The sequence below is a fragment of the Perca fluviatilis genome, chromosome 6, assembly GCF_010015445.1.
Source record: "Perca fluviatilis chromosome 6, GENO_Pfluv_1.0, whole genome shotgun sequence".
Classification (NCBI taxonomy): domain Eukaryota; kingdom Metazoa; phylum Chordata; class Actinopteri; order Perciformes; family Percidae; genus Perca; species Perca fluviatilis.
This window is the reverse complement of record NC_053117.1, coordinates 35,775,994-35,796,296: the sequence shown is the minus strand read 5'-3', so window position 1 is coordinate 35,796,296 and position 20,303 is coordinate 35,775,994. Positions and strand designations below refer to the sequence as shown.

The following is a 20,303-nucleotide window of genomic DNA, read 5'->3' as shown; positions in this document are numbered from 1 at the left end:
CCCCTTGAAGAATTCTAAGTAATGACAAACTGTCGGCGCGTCCACATGATACAAGCCTTCCGTGATCGACCCAATATCAAGAAATTTTATTTTGGAAAACCTATTGTTTGGTTGCATGTGATAAGACAAGCAACAAGAACTGGTGCATTGAGAAGATTGAGTTTGTTTAACAAAAAGCATCGTAGAAAAACTATATTTCTCAAACTAAGGTATTGATATAAGTATCACTGAGGTTATTGTTTCCCAACAATGTTAACTGCTGCGTGTTGCGGGCATGACAAATCATATGTATTCTTTAATTATCTTTACTGTAGGTTGTATTTTAAAACAAAACAAAAACATTGAATGAAAAACCACATCTGTTGAACATATCAAAGTGCTTTTTGGCACTAATTCGAGTCTGGTTGAGTTTCCTGCGTCACTTCCCCGGGCAGAAGGGGCAGGAGTTGTTCTTGCTGGACTGCAGCCAGACTCTGATGCAGTCTTTGTGGATGGTGTGGGAGCAGCTCAGTGGGTGGCGGCTGTCTGGATCCACGTGGTTCTGACACATCAGGCAGAGTTTACGGGCCCCAACAGCACCTGTCGCCGCCACCGCTCTCTGCGCGGGAGGCGTCGGCCTCTGGATGGGGCCCGGGTGCGTGGGCCGGCTGATGGGCCCCGGGGCCGACCTCTCGTTCTGGGCCAGCTTGAAGCCGACCTGCTCGATGACTTCTTCCATGGACATGCCGGCCAGCGTGCCGCGGGAGCTCTTCACCTGCTGGAGCAGCGACGTCAGCTGAGCCCTGTTGCATTGTGGGAACCGAGTCCCGAGCTTCTCCAGGACTTTGTCAAGTTTGCCGGCGGGGGCGGAAGTGGCAGAGGCGGCGGGAGGCGGGGAGGGAACTACAGGAGGGGACGGGGAGAGACTGGGAGGGGGAGTCACCCTTATTGGAGGTCTGATGTTGGGCTGGAAATGAGGCGGAGGCAGGTGGAGAGGCTGGTGCTGGGGTGGGAAAGGGGGTTGGAACTGGTGTTGGGGTGGCGGGTGGTGGTAGCGGTGACGGTACTGGGGATGGTGAGGGGGCTGGTACTGGTAATAGGGGGGGTTTCGCTGGGGAGGGACTGGAAGATGTGGGGGCATGAAGTGGGGACGGACCAGTGACTGCATCACCTGGTTGAATTTCAGATCAGCCTGTGATAGGAGAGAGAAAATAAGTTCAACCCCTTGAACGCTGATATTCCTCCACCTGAGATCCCCTCAAGTAGCTTCAACATTATTATAAATATATTTTTATCACTGATTAATTGTTTAAGTCATTTTTTAAGCAAAAGCTTCCAACGGCTTTTTAAAATCGGTTGTAATTCGAGTATCTTTGGACAGTGTGCAACATTGTCCACAATGCGCCAACATGTCCTTGTAGTTGTAACAGATGTTGAAGGACCATATGGTGAGTCACTCTGAACTAAAGGCTCTGTCGAGTTAATGTTATGTAACAAATCGGAGATATTGAAGATAAAGCTACCACGGTTTAAAAGACATGGCGGTTGACAAATGTATATTGTCTCAGGGGTGTATGTCATCATATTCGCCAACCCTACTGTATGCACTATATAACACCAGAATACACTTCTGCATCTGCTCACTCCAATGATTCAGTAAAGCTACATCCTGCCTGCACGGAGTGAAATATTCAGAGCACAATTGCATGTTTTTTCACGGCTTTTAAAATGTACAACATGTCACCATCCAGGCTGCATAAGGTTGGTTTGGTTGATAACTCGGAATGCTGGGAGGTGTCGGGACAAAAGTGGTACCCTAGTACACGTGCTCTGGAGTTTCAGGCATTTTGGTCTTACCTACATAGCAATCGTAGAGAAAATTGTCGACCAGAATATCCCGTTCACGTTTATTTTGGAGGACCCCTCTGCATTAAGTGTCCTGACCCCTCCACTCTCTAACTGGACCCAGACTGTCATGTTAAACCCCCTCTGCACCAGCACTGGATTTGTGGCGCGCCGCTCTGGGTCGGCTGGCTGCCCTTGAACAACTGTCCTACAGGTTGCTTGATAAAGTGGGGGGAGTACAACTTGAAATGGGGGAAGTATCATTCGTACGCTTTGGACATTTAATGGCGTTCCGGCTCATAAACATAGCATTTAACTAGAAAACATGACTGATAGAATACTGTACCTACATATAGGCAAGGTGGTAAAATCAAGGGCTCTGTGCATCACTCTCTCTTTTTCCTTTATTATTTTTTCATTATTTATTTATTTATTCGGCCCGCTGATATATCGGTCGGGCTCTAGTGCTTACCATGGGGATCTGCGGCAGAGACGGCACGTTGATCCTGGGGAGGGACTCTAACTCTCGACCCTGCTTGAGCTGCTGCAGAACCTCCTGGAAGCGGCTCTGGAGGTCGGCCTGGTTCCTCCGGACCAGAGCTTCGTTCTTCTCCCACTTCTGTCTCTCCTGAGGGTACTGGTGCGGGAACTCCACCCTGAGCGTGTTCAGGTACTGACCCACCTGCGACAAGGTAACCACAGACGTCAACGTCCTCCAAGTCGGGACAGTTATGTTGCATGTCTACCATTTGTTTTCATACCACGGGATTTAGATGGAAGCGGACGCCTGTACCTCTCTCAGCCAGGCCTCGATGCGAGCCATGGCGACGTCCCTCTGCCTGTCCACGGCGGCGATCTCGTCTTGTAAGGCCAGCAGCTCGGCCTGCTGCGCCTCCTTCCGCACTCGCTCCATGTCCTGCCTCAGCTCGTCCAGCTCCTCCTGCCACCGCCGCTGCTCTTCACTCTGCTCCTCCGTGAGAGCCGTTAGCTTTCTCTCGCTTTCCTCCAGCTCCTTGGACAGCCTGGGGGGGGTTGTTTGTAAAACCACAACAGCAATGTGACTGAAGTGAAACTTCTTAGATCTAGAACTTAGATCATTCTTTACACACAAAAAAAAAAAAACTATCCTAAATTTAAAATTTAAGTTTGAAAGGTCCCATGGCATGAAGATTTCACTTTATGAGGTTTTTTAGCATTAATATGCGTTCCCCCAGCCTGCCTATGGTCCCCCAGTGGCTAGAAATGGTGATAGGTGTAAACCGAGCCCTGGGTATCCTGCTCTGCCTTTGAGAAAATGAAAGCTCAGATGGGCCGGAATCTTCTCCTTATGATGTCATAAGGAGCAAGGTTACCTCCCCTTTCTCTGCTTTTCGCCGCCCAGAGAATTTGGCCCACCCATGAGAGAGAGACATCATGGCTTTCAAACGAGCAAAGTGGAAGTTGGTCAAGGCCACACCCCCACCCTCCACCTTGCCCCCCTCTCTCCTCTTCAATAGCTACAGACACAGAAATGGCACATCCTAAGGAAAGCTCATTGTGGGACTGGCTCTAGTGGCTGTAATTCTGCACCAAGGCTGAATTTTGGGAAATAGACTTCAGATACGTATAAAAATTTTTTTAAAAAAATTTTATAATTAGAGAATATATTTAAATAAAAAACACTAAGGCCTATATAAAAGAACTTCAGATACAGTATTAGGGGACCACTAAGGTCTATATAAAAGAGACTTCAGATACAGTATTAGGGGACCACTAAGGTCTATATAAAAGAGACTTCAGATACAGTATTAGGGGACCACTAAGGCCTATATAAAAGAGACTTCAGATACAGTATTAGGGGACCACTAAGGTCTATATAAAAGAGACTTCAGATACAGTATTAGGGACCACTAAGCTATAAAAACAATACAGAAGGGACACTAAGCAAAATACATATTAGGGAAAAAAAAAAGAGACTTCAGATACAGTATTAGGGGACTACTAAGGTCTATATAAAAGAGACTTCAGATACAGTATTAGGGGACCACTAAGGTCTATATAAAAAGAGACTTCAGATACAGTATTAGGGGACCACTAAGGCCTATATAAAAGAGACTTCAGATACAGTATTAGGGGACTACTAAGGTCTATATAAAAGAGACTTCAGATACAGTATTAGGGGACCACTAAGGTCTATATAAAAGAGACTTCAGATACAGTATTAGGGGACCACTAAGGTCTATATAAAACCATCCAAAGAGCACAATGTCATGGGACCTTTAATCATGCTACATATAGATTATCCAAAGTCTTTCAAACTAAACAACAAAATTGGTCATTTGCTATTGCTAGCATTTGAAATACGATTTCGTTATTGAAAAATGTCATTCACGATTTTAAATGTTTCTTATAATAATCACAGTATTTTTTTTTATAACCTTATAGATTACACTGTGTTCAATTTTGACTGTTTTCTTACTTTTAGACTAGCCCACGTTTATTTGTCAGTACCGGACAACACAAAACCTTTATTTGTGAGAATTCCTCTAAACAAGGGTTAATACAGCACCTTAGTTCTTGTTTGTACAGCATTTTGGCCAGCTTAAACTGTGTTTAAATGTGTTCTAGAAATAAACTTTACTTACTTTACAAGAACAGGGTTTAGAGAGCAATTCTCAACAAAGTAAAGGGAAGTACATCATCCTTGTGTTGTCCTTCGTGTCACTGGGACCCGAAAGACCACACAAGGGTTAAAGTTCTGTTTAAACGTCACGTCGTCGGAAATTAGACGTTAGGAACATCCGTAGTATCGCTAATGTATTTAAGGGGCACAATGTTTATTGCCACTTCTGGAAGGCTTTTATTGTGAAGCAGCTGCAGGCACACAAAGTACACAGAGTACTCCCCTGTGGCTAACTTTTTGCTTGATGTAACCTTTTAATATCCAATTTTTTTTATATTTGGTTTAAATAAAGGCTGGTTTCAGTTGCGTCCCTTCTGTTCACAGTTTAGGGTTGAGTGTAGAAAAGCGCTCCAAAAGTTACATAATGAAAAAAACATTATTGGAACCAAACACCACCTTCCTTTGCGTTTTCATTCATTTATTTCCACTGTGTTCTTGGTCTGTACCTGTTCCTCTCCTCCTCTGCTCTGTTCTTCTCGGACATCATTTCCTGTTTCTTGGCTAAGAAGTTCTTCCTGGTGGCTTTGGAGTTGTTGAGCTGCAGTTTAACTCGCAGAGACTCCAGTTTGTCCAGAAGAGCCTGAAAACACATTCACAGTGGGATTGTGGAATACACTTCTGTTAAAAAGGGCCACAACAACAACAACAACAACAACTCCACAGAGTACCGTCACGCGGTCCCACCTGGTGCTGGCGCGTGGCCTCCTCCTTCCTTTTCTGCACTTGTTGTTTGTGTTTCTCGTGCGCCACCCCCTCCTCGTCCTGCTGCTTCATCAGAGCGTCGTACTGCTCCGTCAGGCTGGAGCTGTACTCCAACATGGCCGCCACCTGACTTTCCCAGTCCGCGTCCGTGTTGACGCCGCAGTCCTCGGTCGCGCTGTCCGTCTGCACGGCCTGCATCTTCTGCAGCAGCTCTGGGACAGGGAACAGAACCAAGGAGACAAACGTCTCTGTCAGTAAACAAAGAGGGGACATCGGACGTCAGAGTAAGTCGGGATCAAATCGGACACAAATCTAACCGGCATGCATTGGGCGGCGATCGCACAAGAAATGATCAGATGATTTATTATCTGTATTTTGTATTGCCACCACAGTAGGAGCATCCTCACCGCGATCTGATACATGTGTGACTGACTTCCGGTTTGGTTTCCTGATCTAATACACTTCTCAGGCGAGCTTGTGTCACTGTTATTATTTACCTTTAATAACAAGAAAGTACTTCAAACAATATGGAGATATGAACTACTTTTACTCAAGTACTGAACTAAAGTACACATTTTAGGTACTTGTACTTTACTTGAGTGTTTTCTTTTCATGCTACTTTTTACTTCTACTCCGCTACATTTATCTGACATATGCAACAAATAATTGATGGGGTATTATCAGCAGCAACAAATGTAAAATAAACAAAAACACATTATCAAGACTAAAACCTTGGTAACGTAAATGCACAACAAAAACACTAGCAGAACCTCATTTACACACTTAAACTAAAACACTTAAACAACACTAATAACCTAGTCCCATGATGCTTTGCACTGCCGTGCAGAACGGTCAACACAACGGCATCCTGCCGGCCGTTACAACACTAATGATGATGGTTTTTGTACTTTTACCTAGGTAAAATGTTGAGTGCAGGACTTTTACTTGTGACAAAGCATCTTTGCAGTGTGGTATTAGTACTTAAACCACAGTTACTCCCTTTATAAACACCGACATGCTGTTACCTTCAACGGTCATATTTGCTAACGCTAGCTCCAGGTCCTCCAGGTCCTCCTCCTCCTCCTGGGTTATATTTCGGAATTCATGCTTTTCTTGTTCCGATGGCATGTTAGCTGTTTCCCCGCTAGCAGCCATGCTACCATAAAGTACACAAATGAAACAGGAAGTAATCCGCTGGCTATCAGAGCCGATATAAACACCACGTGTTAGCTAAACGGCTGTCCGGTGACGGAAACGGGAACTCTCAGTATCAGAAAAGTTATTTAACCTAACATTTTTAGCGGTATTAGCTGTTGCTTAACTCTAGTTTACAGCTGCCGTTGATTTGCTAACTACGCGGAAACGTAACAGTGTGTGTCGCTGAATATGATCCGGCTGAAACCACACAAAGATCGTCTATAGTTTTTTTTTTTTCTTTGCTTCAAAAAACGATGTTAATATATATACACCCCCAAAATAAGATAAATTCTAAAATAAAATAGCTAGGTTGAATGAGACTTAAGTATTTAATCTATTAATTCCAATATAACTGAAATCGGTTGAATGTATTCAATCTATTGATTTATGTAGACCTACTTTAGCGTGTTTTACTTCTTGGTATAACCTATACACCAAGTTAGAGTTTTTATAAGATACAAATTTAATTTGATCACTTCAAATTTTTTTTCAAATTTTGCTTCTTTCACCGTTGAGGCCATTTTCCTAAAATAATAGGCAATTTTGTGTTGTGAATGGTGAATGTAAGAGTAGAGAAAATTTGAAACTTGGATTTGTTTTTATAATATGGCTACTGTTTAAATGAAATTGGCCTTAAATTAATCAAATAATTGAATTATTAATCACTAAATTATTCAATTCACATCCATATTAATCGTTTTATTTTGGTTACTTGATAAAGAGTGCCCGACTCTGTGCAGTACTCCGAGTCGTCATCAAACTCGCGGTGCCAGGAAAGCGTGGCAGAGTGAGACCTCCTCTCTGGCTCCCATCAGACGCACCAGGACTCCTGTGGTCATATGACAAAGCTGGGAAAACCTCCTGACTCCCCCCCCCCTCCCCTCCTCGCTCTGTCAGTCGACTGTTTTCTGTCTGTCGCTGTATGTGTGTGTGTGTATATGTGTGTCTGTTAGCTAGCTGTTAGCTATCGTCACTACCAACCGCAGTTAACTACGCGACCATGGCGGACACAGCCAGGGACCCTCCACCGCAGCACACCGACTTCCATGAGCTTGAGGACGGGGAGGACCTGTTCCCGGAGCCGGCTGCCACACTAGAGGTGAGGAGGAAGAGGAGGAGGTGATGAAGGGAGGCCGAGGGGAGCTCTCTGGCAGGCAGGGCGTGATGCTTTCCATCTGACAACAGATGGAAACTTAAAGGAGAGGGTGCTGGCAGGGAGGAGACCTTTTAAATCGGTTATTTTTTCAATGGGGTTTGGTGTGTGCGCGCAAGCTTCTGTTTTATTCATCACTGCACTGTCATCATTCAGCAAACATCCGTTTAAACAGCACTGGAAATGCTGTGTGTAACAACACCAACGGTGGCCTTCAGCGCCCCAGTTACAGAAGCCCAGTAGGGTCATATTTGCGCGAATAAAAAACGCACAATAGGTGTGTTTGATCGCCGTCAGGTGACAGTCACACAGGTGTGGGGGTGATGCATTCAGGGCAGACTGAAAAAAAACGGACAAACATCAAGTGTGCAGTTCAGCAGATTAAAGTCCTTTCTTTGTTGTGTTTTTGAATAAATGAAAGACACCGGTTGAAGTTTTGAAGTTTAATTAATCCTAAATCATACTTTCATGGTTGAAGTCACAGAAAAATAAAGGTGATAATCCAGCAGGTAGTTGTGTCCTGACAGTTTTTTAACACAGTGTTAGGATGACTCTTAAACTACTAAGTTAAGAGTTAATTAAAAGTCTCAAAACAACAAAAGGTGGCCAAATGTCAACTGAAACTTTCAGTAAAATGCAGCGATGCACACATTACTGCATGCAACTACATTAAACTAAACACAGGCAGGGTAGTTGTACTGGACTGGATTCAGAGTGGGCTGGTGTTCATAATATTTTGTCCATTTTGTTTTCAGAATATGGATAGAAAACCTCAGGGACATGTTTCAGCTTCTAAGAAACAATGATGACACATTGTATAAGGAAAATACATTGAATCAAAATCAACTTTATAGGCCAATCGTGTTGACACAAGAAATTGCATGTTACTGATAATTCTTAACATATTTCCACCGAGTGCAGAGAACACATTTACAGCATGATACAAACGTTCCAAAAAAGCTGGGACAGGGGCAACAGAAGACTGGGAAAGTTGAGGAATGCTCAAAAAACACCTGTTTGTAACATTCCACAGGTGAACAGGTTAATTGGAAACAGGTGAGTGTCATGATTGGGTATAAAAGGAGCATCCCCCATAAGGTTCAGTCATTCACAAGCAAGGATGGGGGCGAGGTTCACCACTTTGTGAACAACTGCGTGAGCAAATAGTCCAACGGTTTAAAAACAACGTTTCTCAACGTACAATTGCAAGGAATTTAGGGATTTCATCATCTACAGTCCATAATATCATCAAAAGATTCAGAGAATCTGGAGAAAGCTCTGCAAGTAAGCGGCAAGGCCGAAAACCAACATTGAATGCCCGTGACCTTCGATCCCTCAGGCGGCACTGCATTAAAAACCGACATCATTATGTAAAGGATATTACCACGTGGGCTCAGGAACACTTCGGAAATCCATTGTCAGTTAACACAGTTTGTCGCTACATCTACAAGTGCAAGTTAAAACTCTACCCTGCAAAGCGAAAGCCATATACTGTATCAACCACACCCAGAAACGCTGCTAGCTTCTCTGGGCCCGAGCTCATCTGAGATGGACGGACCAGTCAAATTGTTTTTGGAAATCATGGACGTCACGTTCTCCGGGCCAAAGGGGAAAAGGACCATCCAGATTGTTATCAGCGCAAAGTTCAAAAGCCAGCATCTGTGATGGTATGGGGGTGTGTTAGTGCCCATGGCATGGGTCACTTGCACATCTGTGAAGGCACCATTAATGCTCAAAGGTCCATACAGGTTTTGGAGCAACACGTGCTGCCATCCAAGCAACGTCTTTTTTTTCAAGGACGTCCCTGCATATTTTAACAAGACAATGCCAAGCCATATTCTGCACGTGTTACAACAGCGTGGCTTCGTAGTAAAAGAGTGCGAGTACTAGACTGGCCTGCCTGCAGTCCAGACCTGTCTCGCATTGAAAACGTGTGGCCCGTATGAAGCGCAAAATATGACAACAGAGACCCCGGACTGTTGAGCAACTGAAGTCGTAAATGGGAAATAATTCCACCTACAAAGCTTCAACAATCCGTGTCCTCAGTTCCCAAACACTTATTGAGTGTTGTTATAAGGAAAGGTGATGTAACACAGTGGTAAACATGCCCCTGACCCAGATTTTTTGGAACGTGTTGCAGGCATCAAATTAAAAATGAGTGAATATTTGCTAAACAAAACAATGAAGTGTATCAGATTAAACATGTCTTGTATTTGAAGTGTATTCAATTGAATATAGGTTAAAATAAGATTTGCAAATCATTGTATTCTGTTTTTATTTATGTTTTACACAACGTCCCAACTTCATTGGAATTGGGGTTTGTACATGTAGATTGAAGAAGGTATTTGGTGCAACTAACAGAAAGCAAGATACTGACCTGTTAGTTTGGCAGAATCTACTCTCACTATTAATAAATGCAGATCATAAGAAAGTTGTGGATGAAAGCGAAATCCTATTGAAATCTAAAAAGTTTTGTTGTAGATCAACACCCAAATAAGTAAAGCAGCACCTGGTTTAATGTAACCCAGCATGACGCTAACATCAGAAGTTCCCTTGAAGAGCATCATGTATATGTTTCTCCATAAACGCAACACATAGAGTACATGTATAACCCATGTTTTAACTGCAGTCGTTCATTCATACTAGTTAACCAGGCTTCTTGTAGGACTGCAGTAGGGGACGAGAGCACTGCTGCATTTTCTTCTTCATATCACAGCCTCTGCTCTGAATGTCAAAAGTTTTCGTCAAGTTTTATTGGTTTAGGCATTTCAAAGTGAACTTTTATTTATTACTTCCACCAACATAAAAAAAAAAAAGTTTGGTTCAGCTCACCACATTACAAGGACAAAGATGTTGGCACCTAAAACCAGAACTACATCCTGCTAGTGATAAATACAAAGGTCTTTTGGGGTGAACTGACCCTCTTTTTCTGTGAGCAACATCTCACATTATCAGTTTCTCAGTTAAAAAGTAGCTTCTTCAGCTGTGTTGTAACTTCAGCTCAGAAACACACAACACACACACACACACACACACACACACACATGGCTGTTTTTCTGCTTTTGCCATGTCAGCACTCGGGATTTCATTCCTGGTGATGAGTGTCACAACAGCACTCTTTAATTGTGTGTGTGTGTGTGTGTGTGTGTGGTGTGTGTGTGTGTGTGTGTGTGTGTGTGTGTGTGTGTGTGTGTGTGTGTGTGTGTGTGTGTGTGTGTGTGTGTGTGTGTGTGTGTGTGTGTGTGTGTGTGTGTTTTACAAGGACTAATAAACATATGACGGCTGTTAAACATACAGTCACCAACACTTGTAAGGTGGACTGGGGTCAAGTGGAGTGTTAAATAACCTTTGACTTCTCCCTTTTCCTCCTCTAGTGTCTGAGTTTGCAGTATCATGAAGCAGAATCTCTTCTGATTTCTATGTACACTCAGTGTCCAGTTTATTATGTACACCTGGCTAAAACTAAAGCAGTCTAATAATGCAACAGTCCTGCAATAAATCCTCCTTCAGATTATCATGTTCACTTTGTGTTGAAACAGTTTCGGAGACTTGTTGAATCGACTTGTAGTGCTGTTCTTTATGGGTGGGGGGGGCGAAATCAATACAGCATAGTATTGCAATATTTTCCGTGGCAATACTGTATCGATACACAGATCGTGAGCTTTGAATTATAAGGTTCTATCTCCGTTTAGGGTAGTTCTGAGATATTGAGCATCAAAGTTTTTACATCCCAGCTGGCGAAACTGTTATGTAGTATGATCTACTATTAATAACTAACTAACAACATATTTTTTTTTACAAAAATAACACCACACAGGCATTAATAAACACAGAATGGATCAGAGTATGTCAAAAACTCAATTTCGACCAAAAGTGGAGATAGAACCTTATAATTCTAAGCTCACGAGATGCCAAGTATCGATCTTTTATAAAAATATGTGTCTGTCTGCTTGACAATCTCATTTTGCAGCAATAAAATTGAAGTGAGATGAATAAACGGAGAAATGTATCTTTTTAGATGAAACGGATGTTGACAAAGTTTCCTTTTGGGGACATCATTTGAATTTGGGAAAAATTTGAAGTTGGAAAAAAGGTAATAAATTGCAATATATCGTAGAATATTGCAATATGTTTAAAATCGCAATAATGCCTTTGGGGCGGCCTCTAGCTCACCCAGTAAGAGCGTTCGCCCCGTGTTGGCTGAGTCCTGCAGCGGCGCAGGGTTTGAATCCAACCTACTGCCCTTTGCTGCGTGTCATCCCCCATCTCTCTCCCCCTTTCATGTCTATCCACTTTCAAATAAAGGGAAAAGCCCCCAAAAAATAATCTTTAAAATCGCAGTAATATCATATCGTGACCTAAGTATTGTGATGATATCGTATCGTGAGGCCTCTGGTGATTCCCACCCCTACTGTCGTTGCATTTTACTGTGATTGTGTGGTCATATAAGGCACCAGGGTGCCCCATGTTAGTACTGTGTTTTTGTTAGTGTCAGCAGCATCATTCAGCTCTGACATGAACTTCCTCTGTAGTGTCCTCATGTTCCCTTTTTCCCAAAGCTATTTCCTGCAGAGAGCCATGCTAGCAGCTAGCAGTGTTTTAACACATTAGGGCTTTTAATGAATTCTGTAAGACCGTTTCATAACTCTTGGTTAGATGTTGTACTGGTTGTTTGCAATTGAGATATTTGTATTAATTGACCATTGCATTGTAAGTGCAGTTGGGTCAGTAAGAGATGCATAATGTCTGTAATCTGGTATCTGTCTTCATTTGTGTGTGTGTGTGTGTGTGTGTGTGTGTGTGTGTGTGTGTTTTAGAGTGTTTCCTCTGACCCCTCTCTGTGTGTTTGCTGAGTAAGGAGGGGGGAAGCTCCTCTCTATCGTCACTCATTTCCTCTTCTCTCTCCCTGCATCCTCTCCTTTTCCTATCCGCTCAGCTAAAATCTCTCCATCTTCCTCTTCTCTTCCTCGACTCCAGCTGTGAACGGGTCTATGAGTTTGTCTCTTCAGATGTGTTTTTGAAGCAGCAGGTGCATGTTTCATTCAGTGTTTTCCCCCCTTGTCACGCAGAAGCTGACCAGAGAAACTTGCACAAAACTCTCCCGTGCGTGTGTGTGATAAAGTTGCAACACACTGCACATGTGATTCAGGATCTGTTGACTGCTACATGCAGATGAGCAGCAGAGAAGGAATGTTCTGCAGTGTTTGTGTTGTTTACCAGCCAGGGGTGTGGTGCCTTGCTAAAGGGCACGTCAGCTGAAGTCGTTGCAGGAGTTTGAATATAAAGAAGTGGTTCTCAGCTGTTCTTTCACCTTTCCAGTCGTGCAGTGAAAAACATTGGCACTGCATTAAAGACGTATAGGGGCTGCGTTGGTGGCATGCTTCTACATGAAACTATGAAAAATGATCCAGGATGTCCAGTTAAAGGAGTTTGAAGGATGATGATCAGATGATGAAACACTTCAGAGGTTTATAATCCTATAAAACAGGACTTTACTGCTTTGGAAAGTTGCAAGAATTGTATCCTTCATCTTTGTGATTGTCTTGTAAACAGTAGAAATGGCAGCAATCATGTAACAAAGTGCTCAACAAGGAATGTGAGTGTGCACATATTATTATATATATTATACATATATTATATAACGCTGTGTGTTGCCAATTAAGTTGCATGGTGTTGCAGCAAAAGTTGACCCATCGTTGAACGTTTTAGTCGACAACCCTGTGGTTCTGCTATAGCTTCTGCCTCTGGACCCCCGCTGTGCGGACACACTTATTGAAATTAATAATGAGCAGAAATATTTGAGAGTTACAAAAACCAAATAAATGTAGAAATAAAAACTTTCAGTGCTCTCTGAGAGGATAAAAGTCTGTTCCCACTGTGTGTGTAAATTAACCTAACATAAGTTGTTTTCATGAAGTTATTACCTCTGCCAAAGAGTTATGTTTTTGAATCGGTTTGTTTGTCTATCTATCCGCAGGATTACAGAAACACTACTTGCCCGGTTTTAATAAAACTTCATGGAAGGGTGTAGCATGGGCCAAGAAAGTACCTATTACATTTTCCAAATCACAGGGTGGATACACAAATTATTTTTCACTTTTGTAAACATTGATAAGATTGATTGATAAGACGTTCATGCTACATTCATGTAGTGTCAGATTAATTCGGAAAAACAATTTTGCGACCGGGAAATTCACACTGCATTAACATTGTAAAATAGGGCATGCCTTGGAGGAGGTCTACACTCTCTGAGTGCCCTTCTAGTTTATTCTGTTATTTCACTGTGTTGGCCTCAATTGGCCCCTAATTCCCCAGTTGGTGTTGATGGGCTCTATTCGTGTTAGCTATTTGAGTTTGCTATAGTGGTTAGCTTTAAATATTTGTATTGTTTGTTATGAACAGTGATGTAGAGCAATTTGCAGTTCTTCTACATATCTATGATTGTCCTCAAAGCTAGTTATGAGAAAGCTTTCTTGTGGATTAAAGGGTTTTTGTTTTGGAAGGTACCAGCCTTACTATAAATACTGATCACAGATTTGCTTTAAATAAACTAAAATTCCTACTTTGAATGAGAATTAGTCTAATCTGTTAATTCTCTGCTGTAGTAGCAGCTGCAACAGCCTGCCAATGCACCACAATTTCCATTCAGACATTTTTCTGCACTAAAGCATGAATGTGATGAGTACATTTCATGGAAATATGTCCGGTAGTTTTCAAGTTGGACAGCCGATCGGGGACAATGTGCCGTGGTTTGCAACTTTAATCACGCAAACAGTCCTTCTGTTTCACTTAACTGGAATAAGCCCCCACAGACTCTGAAACTGTATTGTCATTATCTGGAATATTTGCGCTCCTTACGTACAGTGATTACACAGATCTCCCTCTGCTTTCCGTAATGTAGCGTTAGTCATTCATTACTGATCTGCAACGAGCTGCTGCTGATCCATCAGTTTGTGGAGCAGCTGGCTGCTTCCTCGCAGGCGCACAGGAAGTGCTGTGGTTCAGCAGGATGGATGACACAGATGTGGCCGCTGCAGAGCTTCCACTTTTCTTTTCCTTTAAGTTGAGATACTTTGCTGCTGTGACGTAGAACTGATGTTACTACCGACCTTAAAGGACAATGTTAATGAATGCACGTTCAGTTGTTGTTGAATATTTAAAAGGGGGGGGGGGGGGTCTTTGCTACATGGATGCAGAATGGAGGACTTTTACAATAGCTGCATTAAGTACTATTAGTCGGTCTATGATTGATTACCCAACCTGACCAAAATGTATTCTTTCATTACTATTATTTTCCTTGTAAAAAAGCTTTTTATAGGATCCCTTTTCCTGCTTCACAAAAAGTGACATATTTTGTGTGTGTCTGTGTGTCGGTGTGCAGTCAGAACCAGCCAGTCTACCTGCTGAGGACATAAGCACCAACTCAAACGGACCAAAACAGGATTCACTGTTCGATGATGATCCAGAGGACCTGTTTGCAGGTACACACACACACACACACACACCGCTCTTCACTCTTTTCTACTTTGTACTGCAGCTGCTACAATTTCCCTTGGGATAAATAAAGTTCCATCTTATTTTGTCTTATCTCTATATAAAGTAATACTGGAGTACTACTGCATATGTTAATAAAGTTGTATAAGCTGTGTGAAAACTGATAAATGTCCTCAAGTGATGTCACTTGAGTCAGCTTCGGTTGGGGCTGAAGACTACACGTTTGAAAATAAATGAAATCTGGAGGTGTGGAGTTAGAAAGAAGTTATAGCTCATCTTTGCTGCAGGATACATTAGCTGCTACTACTAGCATAAAACACCCGAACTTCTGACCGAACTGTCGGCGCTTGAGTTGCATTGTGGGTAATGTAGGCCCCAGGTTCTGCCAAGGAAGAAGAATGCATGGAATAAAAAGAGGATATCTCTGGTTTTGCTGCATCGATTTTGAACTTATTTGTTTTTAAATGGGGATGCATCGATACCAGTATCGGATCCAACAGTCATAAAACCACTTCGATACAACCGAACCCGATACCACCCGATCATCACTTCAGCATCACTGTTTATGCCGCTAGTTAGCATTACCTTTGGCAGCAGGTAACTTTAATTTACCGTTAGCTAGGAGCTGGCTTAAACATGGTTATAAAGCGTCTAGGGTGGCTGTGTTTCACTGGAAAGGATTACAACACCGTGCAACAGTCTGTAGTTAAAGATAGCTTAGCTTACCGGTAGCCTGCAGCTGCACTTTTTCAGACACCGTGGCCACTGCCGGAGTCTGAGATGACGGAGAAACAACAGTACTGGGAAATCCTCCTGCTTCCATGAAGTCACCGGTGTGGCAACATTTTGCCTTCCCTGTGAGCGAGTTATGTAAACAAACAACGAAGGTGTGTGGTCACCGACAGGACTTCCTGGTGAAGTCATCGTAAAGTCATTATGCATACAGGTGCAAATAATGCACAAATTGCCCTACGGGGACAAATAAAAAGTCTAATCTAATCTAATGCATGTTTTACAAGTAATTGTTGGAACTGTTATGATATTATTACTGTAAGTACTCCTATTGGCACTCTGTATCGGCTAATACACAAACTTAAAGGTGCACTATGAGTTCCTGCATGGACACTTCTGTTGACGTTCCAAGTAAATTCCAAACAAAACAGAGCAAGCTTGCCCCACCCCCTCATGTTTTCCATTTCCATCATGACTAACTGACTAACTGTCCCTAACCTCCACCCCCTCCCGCAACCATCTTGTCAGTGATTGGCTGGAACGTGGTGTTGTATTTTGGTGCACAGCCTGTGCCCCTAGTGTTTGTTTGACGTCTACGGCCCCTGTGTTGTCTCCCGAGACCGGGCTTTTTCACAGTGTACTCAGGGGGCAGGCAGCTAGCGGGTCAAGGAGAGATGCCTGCGATTTGAGACAAAAATGAAATTGCGCTAAAACCATGCAGGAACTCATAGTGCACCTTTTTAAATACTTGTACTTGGTCTAAAGAAAGTGGTATCAGTATATCTCTTTTTTTTAAATGTCTGACATGTGGTAGGAGTGCAATATTAAAATTAGATAAACATGGTAAAAAGTGCATTGTTGATTTGCCGACAATTATTTTATCATTTGGCACAACACAGATAAAGAAAAAGAAAAACACAGGAAAAGGCTCAGCATGTTTTGTAACTACTTTTTACGTTACTTTTTAATTTTTTTCACTTTCTGAATCTTTTAACTGAATCTATATAATCTAAGTTTATCAGGTATACATCACGGTGTATATACAGATATCAGCATACATCACACACACACTCTGTCTCTGTTTGTCCTGTCCTAGAGGCCACAGAGGAGGTTTCGTTGGACAGTCCAGAGAGAGACGTCCTGCTGTCTGACGGCCCGTCGCCCGCCATCACGCCCATCACCCCTCCCACCTCCGTCCTCACCCCTCGCATCGGCCTTCACGACGACATGTTCACACACTCCTCCTTCGACGAGGTGAAGGCACTCAAACGCCACTGTTATTATTATTTTTACACAGGGCACTCCTGGTGTTTATTGCTAAAATATTATCCCATTATTATGGTGTTTTTACTTAGATGGGCTGTGAAGCTTTTTACCATGTTGGTTATTTTAGATATAATCTCATTGTGCTTTGTTTGCCATTAAAACACTCAAAAAGCTGATAACTCACTGATAACAGAACATTTGAAGACGGAGAATTCCCATGACTCATTTGTGGTGGCCCAGGAGGGACAATTGTTATGTTCTCACATGACGTCTTGACTTTTTTAAGTTTGTCTTGAACAATGTTTAGTTGTCATTTTTTATTTAATGAGCTTCATATAAAATAAGCTAAGACTTTATCGATCCCCAGAGAAGAAATTCACAATTATATTCTTCAGATACACATAAGGAGAAAAAGTTTTTTTTTTTTTTTTTTTCTCAGAAGCCTTCTTAAAAGGTAGAATATGTTACATTTTCACATTTAAGTGTGCTTCCATTATCCCAAATGTTTCCAACAATGTTCAAACGTAGAGAAATCTGTCATTTTATTATGCGTAACGATCCGTTACATGCGGTTGCCTGTCGATGGCGTCATATCCCCTTTTGTGCATGCGTCAGCGTTGTGGCTGGATGCCAGAAGCTGTAAGAATTTAACTTTTTATCCAGTTTTAAGCCGCATGAGTTATTTAATTTTTTAGGCCTTTATTATTGACAGGACAGCTTAGACTTGAAGGGGGAGAGAGAGAGAGAGAGAGAGAGAGCTGTAATCGGGCCTTAAAAGTACGGCCCGAAAAGGCCCGAGCCCGCCAGAGTTCGGCCCGAGCCCGACAAGTACATTTTGATTGACAGCTTTTTAAAAGCCCGAACCTGTTTACAGCCCGACTGTACAAAAGGCCGTCTATCAGCAGTCATTAGAGTGTCGGAGAATAGCGCGGACACGCGCTTCACACCGCGAGCGGGCACACGCATCACTCGGCGGAAAAGGGAGAGAAAGAAAAAAGAGACTGCTCCTTTGTCTTTCGTAAAAAATTAGTCATTTATACATGTTTTAACATAATTTATTCATGAATAACGGAGGCTATAGGCCACTTGGAAGTTGGAACAAAGAAACCGGCTAAGTCCTCCAGAGACCAGCCTCCGTTTTTACCTCCTCAGGATCCATTTTCACTCTAATCGAAACGCATCAGCTGACCGCTCATTTACCATGCAACCCGAAGCGCAAGCCCAAGCCCGGCCCGAGCCCGGCCCGAGCCCGTGTAAAATAATAGAAATTAAGACCGAACCCGTCGGGTCCCGTCGAGTTCGGGCAAAGATCTTCAGCTCTAGAGAGAGAGGGGGAATGACATGCAGCAAAGGGCCGCAGGTCGGAAGCGAACCTGCGGCAGCTGTGGCGAGGACTGGGCCTCTATATATATATATGCGCGCTCTACCAGGTGAGCTACCCTGGAGCCTTATAAGCCACATTTTTACAATACACTTTTTAGATCTTGGTGTTTTTAAACTATATATTTTAACCAGATAAAGGATTTTAGTCATAGGACGTCTGGATCTTAAGTTATCAGAGAAACAAGCTGAGCAAACGCTAGCGGTAGCTCGGCTCACAGCTCACTGCCCCTACTCCGAACAACACCGGTTTTAATCAGCGAGTCGGTTTGTATTGAGGAGGAGGAGACCTCTGCGGATAAAAACCTCCTGAACAATGAACACCAAAGGAATCCTAACGGAGACAAAAAAGTTACTGCAATGTTATTGTTTTGATTGAGAGACCCCTAACGGCAGAAAATTACATATTGTACATTTAAATATTCCACCTTGTTGTTAACTTTGTCATCATATACTGATAAAATCTTCTTTTTCAGGAATAAATGTCTGGAAACCTGAAACATTTGGAAAAATGACAGCGACTCTTTTTACAAGTCTTTAATTATTTTTTATTTTTTTTCTTGTGTAGATTGAAGAGGAGGAGGGCGGCGATTCATTCGACATTCACATATCAGTGTCTGACCCTGAGAAAGTGGGTGAGTACACACCGATCCCCTGTAGTCCTGGAGTATCCTGGAGTATCCTGGAGCAATGAGAGGTGTATTTCAGGCCGGAAAGATCAGAGAAATCCCGCAGTTAATTTTACAGTTAGTTTATTGATTTTTATGATTTTTTTTCCCCCCTTCATTTACCATGTCTCACCTCAGTGTTTCTACAAACTAAGACTACATTTCCCATCACCCTCGCTTTTTTTCTTGTCCCTCCTCTCCCCTCTTTGAAGATAATAAACATGTTGGAGGTAGCAGTTTTCATCAGCTTTTCTCTCTTAGTGTGCTGTCAGCAGAAAGTAAAATGCAGCGTCGACACTGACCGAGGCCAACGGTCTGCTCAGTCACACTGTCATCATACTTCCAAATTATTCTACTAATGGTTCAATGATCTGCAGCCCTGCTAGTGCCCCCTGCAGTCTCTTATGTGTCACTACAGGCCATGAAACAAAAGTGTCAGACAGAACTTACAACACATTTAGTGGTTTTGGAGCTACAAATGTGCCCTAAGGGGCATCAGAAGACACAATGTGGAGGTTATTGAACATTAATATGTGAGCTGACTGTGCAAAACATACATTTCATTGTCAAGCAGACGGGGCGGGGCCGCTGTTTACACACTCGACAGTCCCTTTATGTAAACATGCACAAGGTCACAAAGGGCAGTATATTAAGCCATTAATACCCTCAAGAAAAACACAGGTAACTAGTTAAACCAGTTTGATATCTGAGCGGAGTGTTTTCCTGTTTCAAGCATCAGTTACTCTGTTTATCTGTTTGGTTAGTGAGGAAACACATAGTCCTATTTATATATATTTATACTAATGGCTCTTATTTATATATGTGTTCCACTGTTTCCATTCTTCATTTCTTCCTTCCATCCCATTCCTTTCGTCATTCCTTCCTGTCCACCACTCAACCTTCTTCTTCCTTTCTTCCTTCCATTCCTTCTTCCTTCTTCCATTCCATTCCTTTCCACTGGGCTCCACTCCCATTCTTTGGCTCTTTCCTTCCTCCTTCCCTTTCTATCCACCTCCACTCATTCATCTTTCGGCTCCTCCCCATCCATATCCTTCCCATTACCTACATGCATCCATCATTAATCCCCTCCTCTTTCTCTCTTTCCATTCCATCCTTCTATCCATTCCACTCACACATTTCACTGTCTGCATCCACTATCTCTCATTCCTACCATCCTTCTCCACTATTCCTGTCTTCTTTCTCAATTTATTCCACTCTCTCCATT

General features: G+C 42.6%; 2 protein-coding genes across 3 annotated transcripts in view; one reads left to right on the top strand and one right to left on the bottom strand.

Annotated features, from left to right (window-relative positions):
- Nucleotides 1–62: 62 nt before the first annotated feature.
- Nucleotides 63–7,206, bottom strand: rnf214 (ring finger protein 214). Of its 2 annotated transcripts, none has more exons than XM_039803348.1 (6): nt 7,098–7,206; nt 5,171–5,400; nt 4,933–5,066; nt 2,618–2,846; nt 2,297–2,506; nt 63–1,171 (listed from the first exon to the last, which is right to left on the bottom strand). In XM_039803348.1, the coding sequence occupies exons 2-6, from the start codon at nt 5,384–5,386 to the stop codon at nt 419–421; spliced, it is 1,542 nt and encodes a 513-aa protein (XP_039659282.1). In that variant the 5' UTR covers nt 5,387–5,400; nt 7,098–7,206; the 3' UTR covers nt 63–418. The 2 variants fall into 2 exon arrangements, with proteins under 2 accessions (XP_039659282.1, XP_039659281.1); XM_039803347.1 differs by lacking the exon at nt 7,098–7,206 and adding an exon at nt 6,214–6,613.
- A 47-nt stretch (nt 7,207–7,253) lies between these two features.
- Nucleotides 7,254–20,303, top strand: part of snx2 (sorting nexin 2) — a 36,608-nt gene continuing 23,558 nt past the window's right edge. Inside the window, exons 1-4 of the mRNA XM_039804043.1 lie at nt 7,254–7,484; nt 14,920–15,019; nt 16,861–17,018; nt 18,979–19,102. Coding sequence (XP_039659977.1) covers nt 7,386–7,484; nt 14,920–15,019; nt 16,861–17,018; nt 18,979–19,102 — 481 coding nt within the window. The 5' untranslated portion in view covers nt 7,254–7,385. The remainder of the gene's footprint in view (nt 7,485–14,919; nt 15,020–16,860; nt 17,019–18,978; nt 19,103–20,303) is intronic.